This window comes from Oncorhynchus tshawytscha, linkage group LG17 (assembly GCF_018296145.1).
Source record: "Oncorhynchus tshawytscha isolate Ot180627B linkage group LG17, Otsh_v2.0, whole genome shotgun sequence".
NCBI lineage: Eukaryota > Metazoa > Chordata > Actinopteri > Salmoniformes > Salmonidae > Oncorhynchus > Oncorhynchus tshawytscha.
In genome coordinates this window covers 19906603-19917728 of record NC_056445.1, presented here as the reverse complement: position 1 = coordinate 19917728, position 11126 = coordinate 19906603, and the positions used below count along the sequence as shown (strand labels likewise).

Genomic DNA, 11126 nt, shown 5'->3' with positions numbered 1-11126 from the left:
ATTAAACAGATTACAGCATTTCCTAGATTTGGCTCATTATGAAAATAAATCTAGGTTTTATAAGCACTCAATGTTTATTATTAAATTCACTCAATGCTTCTTATTCTTATGCTGATGAAGGCATGTTGTCTAACAGTGAATGCCAGTATTATCTGCTCGCACATCAAAATTCAAATAAAAAGTTGGTAAGTGAACCAAACCAGTATCCGGAAAAAAAGAAGCACTTGAAAAGGTTCTGTATCAACAGGAAATAAAACAATTTATTGATAATTTGTGTATATGAAGTTATATAACAACAGTCAAAAACTCCACAGAATGAATCACTACACAAAGTGAAACAAAACTGTAAAACACCTCATAAAAAATGAAGGTATACACAGCAATATACAGTATCTGTCAGCTCGCTGTCACCGCGAGAGATATGGCAGAAAAACAGCCCAAACAGTTGTACAAGATTACAGAGAAAATGTCAACACAGAAATACTCAAGCAGGCAGTTGATATACACAAAGGCAACTAGGATCTTTCTACAGCATCAGACTCTAATACTTTACACAGCTTCGTCTTGAAAGGTTAGAGTGGCTTTTTGTTGATGTCATTTTAGAGAATCATGTATGTTTCTGGTCACACAGTGAGATGTATGGGCTTTTCTTGAATAGGATGTGAGGGGTTTTGCTTCCATGCTTTAGTAGGGGGGACCAGTAAAAGTAGCATTACATTGCAGCTAATGGCTTTTCTTGTGGTGAGTTACACACCTCACAATCTGATCCTGTAATGCTGCCTCTTATTGTGGTGTCCGCCTCTCAAGAGTTTGACACTTTCCTTTTGTTGAAGCATTTTGATTAGCTTCCCCTTTAAATACCGATTACAGCCTTTCGTTAGTGATTTAGTCGTACCCCTGTGGAGTTGCTCCTCCCATTCAAATACCGAGCCTACGTTTTATCCTTGTTTTTATCTAAACAAGTGTTTTTTGTCATTCATGATTTAAGGGATGCATAATAAATATGTTACATGAAAAAAATATAGAGATCAAGAGGGAATGTAATTCATTAGAGCACATTCTGCTGTGATTAAATGTATGTTCAACATTTCTGGAATGTATAGTTTATCCGGGGAAGGTCCACCCAAAAGGGTATTTCAATAAATATATTAAAACACACACATATCAACATATTTCTGCAACAATGAAAGAAAAGTGGCAACTACGAATCCCACAGTTAATCACCACAAACACACAGTCCATACTGTACATTCAGAGTTTTCATTTCAAATATAAAAGTATTTTCAACAGGGTTGTAAACATAACTTATTAATAAAAAATAATCATAATTAGATATAGTATAGTAGATCAGGTTGATACAACGATGGATGACATTATCATGACAAGATGTGATACGTTTCAATATGATAAATTAATTACTTTTTGGAAAATTATGAAAATATGTACATATGCACTTTCAGAGGGTGAGGGGTCACTTAAATGTTTTCATGTGTGTGTGGGTGTCATATTTTGGTATTTCCCGATCCCAATATGTCCTGAAATTTCTGATGCTGGATCTGTGTGCAAGAAAAAAACTAGATAGGAGGAAACCCTTAACAGAAGGATTTTAGATGTCAGACTCCAACCACCACAGAATCTACATGTGCTGTGTCCTAACCATCTCACTGGAGAGGAACACGTCTGACTTGATAGGAGTCAACTTTAAATATTCATTTTTTTTCTCGGGCAAACACAACCCACACAACACTATGGGATGAACATACAAGTATTGCACAGTGCTCAACGAAATGCTGTGTGAATCCAACCACTCTCGCTCTCCCATAAAACGTTCTATAACTCCTGTGTGTAGCCCTGTCAATCAACCAACCAGCCACTGCACAGTTTTAAGAACTGACGATGCCACTCACTCTCTCAGCATGTGGAAGGGAAATGGCAGTACAACGTCACTACAGAACAAACTTGTCGCTATTGATAAAGTCTACACCTCTAAGCACGCACGGCAGTCACAGTGACACACAAAGCTTTCCTCAGTTACGCCTATGGAATGACAAATAGCTTTTTCATAATAGTGCTATCAACTACACAACGACATTGAAAACATTTAGAAGCTACTCCTGAAGCTAGCATCCAGTATATGCATCGAGGTTCCTCCAAGATAAGAGACTTCACGGATTTCATGGATTCAAGCGTCTTACTTATTCCTCTTATTGGTCCGTAGTAAAGGACATATAAACAAATATTATCCCCTATGCAGATCATTAACTTTTGGAGTTATTGTTTATATCCCATTGTTCTCTTGGTGTTGTACTGATAGCCAACAATAGAAAACTGTCTAACTACGGTTTACTGAACGAAGAGATACAGTATATGGTTGTTGCTTTCATGTACTGTTCCTTTAATTAAACAACAAGAACCAGTCGGGCTCCTGGACAGAAACTCCCCTGCGCATTGAGCATCCTTAAATAAGGCCCGTCAACATAGTGTAAAGAAGTCAACAAGCTATTGCCGGTTCAAAGACATACAGTGCAAAACAGTAGCCGTACAGAAAGTAAGATTGGCAGTATAACATGGCTCTATTGCCACTGTGAGAAGGCAACACAAAGCTGCTATTTAGGGCACCTTGTGCAGCCAAATACATTGTTCCCGATAAACCAAAGCTACGACCACTACCTAGTGGGAGTGTGCATGGAGAGAAGGTTACTCTACATGTGTCACCTCCCTGAAAATGGCAGTGTTTAGAAACTCACTTCACTTCCAGTCAATATAATAATCATATACTGATCCATCAAATCACTCGCTTCAGCTTTAATCTAGATTAAATAGATTGAAGGCAAGGGGATGTTATCATAAGAGACAGCCCCATGGTGTTGGTAGATCTCCCCCCCATCCCAGCCTTTAGCAAATATTGTTTAAAAAATCATGCAGTTTACAAAAAAATCAGCTGAATTTATTTAAAAAAATGGTCATCTAAAAGTCCATTTTCCATCTTTGGAGACCTTGAGACTCCAATGTCCTGAACATAATCAGTTTCCAACAACAAGGCTATTGAAAGTAAGCGGTTAACAAAATATTGTTCAACAAGCTTAAGGACACAATGGCTACTCCTTGATTATATTTCATATGGGGTCAGTTTCAGAGGGGGGTTGGCGGAATAGTCGTCTGGGTTTAAGAGGACCGGTCTGTAAAACAATAAATAATAATTTAACGAACAGATGGCCTTTCAAATGAGGACCTATTTCACTTAAAAGTAACTGACTGTGTCACAAGGTGATGCCCTGCTTAAGGAAAAGGAAAAAGGCTAACCGGTTTGCATCGATTTGAGAGATCCTCCAGAACATTGTGTTTCAAGCAAAACAAGTAGGTCCTCTGATGGAGAAATGTGTATAAAAAGGTGTACAAGAAACCATGTGCTTGTATACTATCCAGCAGCATATATTTTCCCATGAAACCATAGTAGTTAACGGCCTAGTTTTCTGTGTATTTCAACTTTTCTCTGCAATGGTTCATTAGTAAACATAAAGCCAGACACCGTCCTTTACAATGTGACTATACTTCCATTAGCATCTTACAGGGTGGAATTGCTTTCTTCTTCCTCTGTGATGCAATAAGGTCAATTTTTTTTTATCCTGTAATATATAATATCGTCTCTCCTATATCTGCATTTACATCATTTAAAATAGAACATCTTATTAAAAACATCCAGATATACATCGATTAGGAAACGGGTAACAACATACCAACATAAATTAGAAATCATTTTTGCCTGCAGACTGATATATACAACTGTGGTACAATAAATGTCTTTCAGTCATGCGCTATCTATACAGATCATATTGCTTAAAAGGGGGCATTTGGTTAGGGGGAATCAGGGCGTAGAGATGGACAACATAGTCAGGTCAGGGGCGGGGACTCCCAACCTGACAAATAGAAACACAAATCTGAACATCGGGGCCTAGGGTTTTGAAAGAACCATTAACAATTACAAAAGAAGGCGATAAGACAAGTAGTATGGGGTTGGTGGGAAGGATGGGTGTTGGCTGGATTGGTTTGACGGTGGATGGACTCATATATCACTGAGGTATTTACACATACTGGCTAAAGAGCTCTATGGGGAAGGTGCTGAAAGGGCCCTGCCTATTTTTTTGTGGAGAGCTGAGCATCCACCTCCTCCTCCACCTTCAGCACGTGCCACTGGGCGATGGGTCTCCTGGGGTTGGCCAGCATATCCGACCAGTGGCGCAGCTCCGTCCCCGAGCTGTTGAGGCCCACAAAGACCTTGCCGATGGCATCGTTCTTGCCGATCTTGTCATAGTCCAGAACGGTTACAACAACTTGAACTTTCTGTAAGGGGAAAAGTAGGGAGGAAGACATTGGAAGAAATTATGAGTTTGCGGGATACACACACTGTACAGGTAACTAAACTAATGTAGTGGTAAGATTTAAAGCTCACAGACTATAGTCATGGACGTTTTATGATTTGTGTAGTGCTGAGAAGTTTTTTTGAGCACTCAGTATTCACCCAAAGTAACAGAGAATAATAATATTGTCTCAAGTCCCCAGACAGCCTACTTCCTCTATTGAACACAACAATTGGTTTGACGGTGTGTGTTCGGCTACCTACTTTGGCTAATTTCTCAAATTCCAAAAGCAGTACAATTAGAATACAAGAGGGTGTAACCTCCACTCTGTCTAATGCTCCTGACTACCAGAGAGGCCTATTTGAGTGAAGAGTGATATGCTCCCTTGAAGAGCCAGTCCTAAGTGCTAATTAGCAGTAGATACCATTTGAAGACTGGTCCTGAATCTTTCCAGAGCCAAACGCACAACAGATTGTAATCTCACTCAGAGGTCAACCTTTCAACCTCAGCATGTGTTTATTCAAAGTGTCTCAGCAATGAGGGGTGATCCGTGTGTCATCTGCTGGAAGGGAATATGAATCAGCACACTAAGAGCTCTGATTAAGTTTCGATCCAAATGAGAGAGGAGAGAGGAGCTGCTCTACCTGTGTAGATGCCGAGTCACTGTTCTCCCAAAGCATGTAATGAAATACTGCACCAAGTCTCAGGCTGTCAGTTGGGGTCAAGTAGCTTTTAAAGAGATAGTTGACCCCCTCAAATCCCTTTTGAGGTATAACAACGACAGGCACACATGTATTTGGGTTGTTCTATCCCTTTAAAGAGAAGGACCCTCTGTGGAGGCGGCAGTGTACTTAGCAGTATAGGCTTCCTCTACTGTCTCCCCTCTCTCTCTCTCTCGAATGAGTGTGTATGGAATGTTCCGATTGGCATCCTCACAGGCTGGGAGGGGTTAGGCAGCGAAATGAAACGGAGACACATGGAACCAAACTCGTGGTTTGTGAAGTGCTAAATCAATTTGAGGCAATTACTTTTTTATGCCTGGCGTGTTGACGCCCGCTCACAGATAATTCCCCCTTGGTCCAATTTGCATGCACTTTATCTTCTTTAATTCTCTGGGCCTAGTAGCTTTAAAGTGCTTTCTCATGAAGCCATTTGTCCTCAAAAACTGCGAGCGCCATACTAAACCGTACTCTATATACACATTTCATTGCACTGGATAAAAAAACGTACTGAATTGCACCGTGAAGAAGAGATATTTGAATGTTCAAATGTAATCAAACGCCAAAGGCATGTAATCAGGGATGTGTTGAGAATGGCATTACTTCTCACCACTCCCCTGTGCAATTGTCTAAACTTGTGAAATTAAGGCATTTAATGAGAAATCATATGGGGGGGAATTCTAGCCTGAGTTAAGCGTGTGTAAATGGAAACACAATTCCCTTTTATGCACTTTTCTCTCTATGACTATTCTGACCTTGAACTTGAGCATGAGAACAGCATTCTATTCACACACTTCATTTGGGTTGGAGCTCAACGAAATGAAGGTGTGACGGAGGTGTGTCTACAAATACACTGCATTCTGAACTTGACTTAACTCCCTCATCATTCTACCACCTTGGCGTGCGATGAAACCATGAATAAAGGCCGAGCGAACCTGCCAAGTGGGAAAAGCATGTACTTTCTTTTTTTCTGATAGAAATGACAGAATTCTCCATGCACAGTCATTTATCAATTGATAAGAGCTATTGATAAGAGCTAGGTGAATGAGGAATCCATTTGGAGAAGAGGATTGTAAATACATGGACGATTATGTATTTTTCTCCTTATGATCCCTGGAGACGAATGTTAAACCAGTCATATGGAAGCAAACTGAAAATCAAATCAATATGATATGTATTGTGGCCTCTTTTCCACAGTGAAGTAGGCTGTAAATAGCTGTGCCGTTAATCTGATTTTATTTGTGTGCCCTCATAATTTGCATGGATACAATTTGGAGACCCAAGCTATAGGCTTTCTGTACGGCTGAATCTGCCAATTTGATGTATGTGATTTTGATTTTGATTTTCCCATGATGTCAAGCAAAGAGGCACTGAGTTTGAAGGTAGGCCTTGAAATACATCCACAGGTACACCTCCAATTGACTCAAATTATGTCAATTAGTCTATCAGAAGCTTCCAAAGCCATGACATCATTTTCTGGAATTTTCCAAGCTTAGAGCTTAAAGGCACAGTCAACTTTGTGTATGTAAACTTCTGACCCACTGGAATTGTGATACAATGAATTATAAGTGAAATAATCTGTCTGTAAACAATTATTGGGAAAATTAATTGTGTCATGCACAAAGTAGATGTCCTAACCAACTTGCCAAAACTATAGTATGTTAACAAGAAAAAAACTAGTTTTAATGACTCCAATCTAAGTGTATGTAAACTTCCGACTTCAACTGTAGATGGTTTTCTTTCATTGTTCCCTATATTCTGAACCCGTTCCTTCAATGTATTTTAGTCTGTCGATAAAATAACAATTAAAGGTACACTAATGCATTACACACCTGCATTAAGTATGAATACTAACTAGTGAGAAGCGCATAGGAAAGGTGTACATTTACTAAGTCTGAATCGGGCCCGTGATGAATAGAGCCTGAGACTGATTATCCTGTACAGGCTAAGGACCACACATTCACATGCTAATTTCAAGCCACCAAATCACTCTTAGTAGCCACAAGCTTTGAACACAATCTCCTTGTCATTTGTCTCGGTGTTGGCTCAACGTCTTATTTGAAGTATTCTTTAAAAAAAACTTGACTTGGTGGTTTATGACTGAGATCAATTAGATCTAGTCTTACTGCTTCAACAACATGGAGAACTCCCAAGATGTGCAAGGGGATGTACAACACCTTTACCTGGATTTGCTCAAATGGCACTTCAAAGCTGAAGGACTCGTTGTAGTAAGGGTTGAGGGTGTTCTTCTTGATTGTCGTCTTCTTCTTCTTCAGCCTCTTCCCGTTCTGCATCAGGTGGATCTTCACGTAGGGATCTGAGGAAAGAAGAGAGGGCCAGGTTAGAACCCACTGCATCAGGTGGATCTTCACGTAGGGATCTGAGGAAAGAAGAGAGGGCCAGGTTAGAACCTACTGCATCAGGTGGATCTTCACGTATGGATCTGAGGAAAGAAGAGAGGGCCAGGTTAGAACCCACTGCATCAGGTGGATCTTCACGTAGGGATCTGAGGAAAGAAGAGAGGCCCAGGTTAGAACCTACTGCATCAGGTGGATCTTCACGTAGGGATCTGAGGAAAGAAGAGAGGCCCAGGTTAGAACCTACTGCATCAGGTGGATCTTCACGTAGGGATCTGAGGAAAGAAGAGAGGCCCAGGTTAGAACCCACTGCATCAGGTGGATCTTCACGTAGGGATCTGAGGAAAGAAGAGAGGCCCAGGTTAGAACCCACTGCATCAGGTGGATCTTCACGTAGGGATCTGAGGAAAGAAGAGAGGGCCAGGTTAGAACCCACTGCATCAGGTGGATCTTCACATAGGGATCTGAGGAAAGAAGAGAGGCCCAGGTTAGAACCTACTGCATCAGGTGGATCTTCACATAGGGATCTGAGGAAAGAAGAGAGGCCCAGGTTAGAACCCACTGCATCAGGTGGATCTTCACGTAGGGATCTGAGGAAAGAAGAGAGGCCCAGGTTAGAACCCACTGCATCAGGTGGATCTTCACGTAGGGATCTGAGGAAAGAAGAGAGGGCCAGGTTAGAACCCACTGCATCAGGTGGATCTTCACATAGGGATCTGAGGAAAGAAGAGAGGCCCAGGTTAGAACCCACTGCCACAAGGCATATACACCCTCCCTTTCTAGTGTATATACACTCATATGTTTTAGTCACACCTTGTCCGTCCCTTTATTTGGATATATCAACACGGAGATGAATCACACAATCTGATAACATTCACCGTACTTACGAACCCATTTCAAATCATATGCAAGAGAAACAGATTTGCGCACAATTTCTATGAATAGAATTTCGCTGCTTTTTGAAGTGGCTCATGTTTTCGCCACTTTCACTGGAGGGCCTCATTTCTGTTCTCCAGTAATGACGACTGAAGCCTCTCCAGAGTGGGCCTGCTGTGGCCGGCCCTGTGGCCCCCCTCTCTCTGGTAATCAGGTCAAGAGGACCAGTAAAAGATGCAGACTCACCCATCAGCCTTCCTGCTTTATCATTGGCAATCAAGACGTTGGACTAGCATGGCTAGCAACCCTGATTTTTTTTTACTCCTATCGGAATGGTAATGACAAGCAGGAAGTAGAGGGGGGAGAGGAAGGAGTGGAGTGGCACCCTGTTTGAGACAAGACACTTGAGTTTTGGAGAACTAATGAGCCTTGCTAATGGACTGCCATTGAAACCAATTCGAGCTAGATAGTGGACACAGACTTATCTTAATGAATACAGGTCACGCCATTTATCTTTCAAGACGAGACAGTGTTTGTTGGTTCTAGGATCAACAAACACAAAGAAATAGGATAGGATATGGCATGGTAATTGGGCTAAATGACCAATCACATTAATGGAAAGGATGGCAGTTACAATTGAGCCCCAGCATGGTAATGCACCAATGAAGCAAGGCATCAGTATCAATCCTCATAATGCTCTCTTGTTCTAAAATACTGCTTGTTCTCATAATATACATGTATCTGTGGCTCCCAGATGCCTTTATTAGGATGTCCTTGATGCTCATGGAGTAGGGCTGGAAAATACAGTTTTGACTGTGGAACTCCTAGCAATGGCAAACATTTGTTATCCAACTTAAGAGGGCAAGGACAATATCTAGGCAGTTGTCCAACTGAATGTATTCAACTGAAGTGTGTCTTCTGCTGAATCAGAGAGGTGAGGGGGGCTGCCTTGATCAACATCCACAGCACCCAGGGAACAGTGAGTTAACAGCCTTGCTCAGGGCTAGAACGACAGATTTTTACCTTGTCAGCTCAGAGGATTTGATCCAGCAACCTTCTGGTTGCAGGCCCAACACTCTAACCACTAGGCTAAGTTACCTGTGAATGTTCATACTTGATTTGCCTTGTCAGGTACAGGTGTCCAAAACAATATTTTCTGTCCTAAAGCATTCTGTCCTAAAGAAAAATGTATCAACCCCTACAAGAATGTAGATTCATTATAATAATTTACATTTCCTGTTGCTGCAGGCATATTTTCCTGCTGTAGATAAATGTCTCAAATGAAGACCCTACATCTGTAAGAGCTGATTGGTCACTGGCAGGTTCATCCCATAGCTGTGTGGACAGTGTACACTGAGACACAGAGAAAAAGAGAATCAGAACAGAGGGAAAGAAAGGCAATGGACAGAGGGAAAGAGAGAAAAAGAAAGGACATTGACAAAGAGTGACAGCGAGAGAAAGACAGAGAGAACAGAGTGAACGAAGAGAGAGTGAGTGGACAGAATGAAGAGAACAGCTAGAACAAAAAGAGAGAAAGAGGGAGAGAAAGAGAATGCAGCCTCGAGAGCAGGTGTCCATTGTGACGTTTATTACTCTCCTGCGGTGCGGTGAGGGCTGTGCGATGATAAAAGAGACAGTGGAGGAGAGGTGTGTGTTAGTGAATAGGCCCAGCAGTATCTAAATGGGAATCTTCTCCAGTGTCGGACTGTGAGCATCACACGGCCGTATCACCACTTTCTATCAGACTCTTCCATCAACAACCCCTTTATTGTTTTTCTCTCTCTTTCTTTTTTTGATGTGTGCAGTGAATTCTCTTCAGCTCAGTTCCCTTCTTTATAGGTTCTACTAATGTCCCTGTCGGAAACTAAAGATGTGTCATGAGAGAGCCGATTACAAACAATCAGACTTCTACAGCTTTGATGCTTTTCTAATAGGTAATGATTGGAGGTTAATGGAGGGAAGTTTGTGGACGAACTAAGTATGGTCCCCAAGGTCTCTGTGGAGGTTAGGCTCAATCCCCTTGGTTGGAACTGTCACAGCAGACCGATAACAGAGGCTGCTTCAGATCCAGATCCTGTAACTCACACAGGCATTCACACACACACACACACACAATTCCGTTTTAATGGTATTTCTTCACCCCTGATCACGATCATCATTTGGAACAGTCTTGGACCTGTGCTGAAATCTTTTATCTCTGTATAAAAAAAGACCTCACATTCACAACGGTATAAATACATTCCAACTCCTTCCCATTCCAACCCTGTATCTGGCTGCCTCTGCCTCATCTTGACCATCCACTCAGGCCTGGGTCTGGGCCTGAATGACCAGCACTGGATAAATGAATCCCGCTATCCCCAGAGGCTGAGGCTGAATATACACAGCAACAACATCCAGGCAGGGTTATCACAGATAACCTATCCCTTCACCGTTAGAAAAACACCTGTGGTGTCCCGTGGCTTTCAGTCCTATTCTACCCAGACTCTTCTTATCTCGCCGCCAGCATTATTGGGTTTTGGCGGGCGACGCACCCCAACTCATATCCGGCTCATTTCGGCGTCTCGTCCCAGACAGCTCTAATCTCTGCCCATTTTGTGGATGAGTGGCCGTGGCAGCTGATGTGAGGCGCCTGTCGCAAAGAGAGAGAGAGAGAGAGAGCCGTCACCGTTCCTTGTGTCTGTCTACACTTTAGTATATGGACACTTTAGCATGCGTGACAGTCACTCATCTGGATCACTGGCAATGGGCCGAGTTATAATGAAAATATGCCGTGCCCATTTATAAAGAGTCCCCCTCCCTTCCCAGTGAACAGGAAG

The 11126-nt window shown here is 41.9% G+C and overlaps 1 protein-coding gene across 6 annotated transcripts in view; it reads right to left on the bottom strand.

Moving 5' to 3' along the window:
* Positions 1-236: 236 nt before the first annotated feature.
* syt1a (synaptotagmin Ia) overlaps positions 237-11126 on the bottom strand; it is a 200501-nt gene continuing 189611 nt past the window's right edge. For 5 of the 6 annotated variants that reach the window (XM_042300369.1, XM_042300371.1, XM_042300373.1 and 2 more), the window contains 2 exons: positions 7261-7394; positions 237-4341 (listed from right to left, as the gene is read on the bottom strand). In XM_042300369.1, the coding sequence (XP_042156303.1) occupies positions 4135-4341; positions 7261-7394 (341 nt within the window). In that variant the 3' untranslated portion in view covers positions 237-4134. The other variant, XM_042300374.1, reaches the window with a different exon arrangement.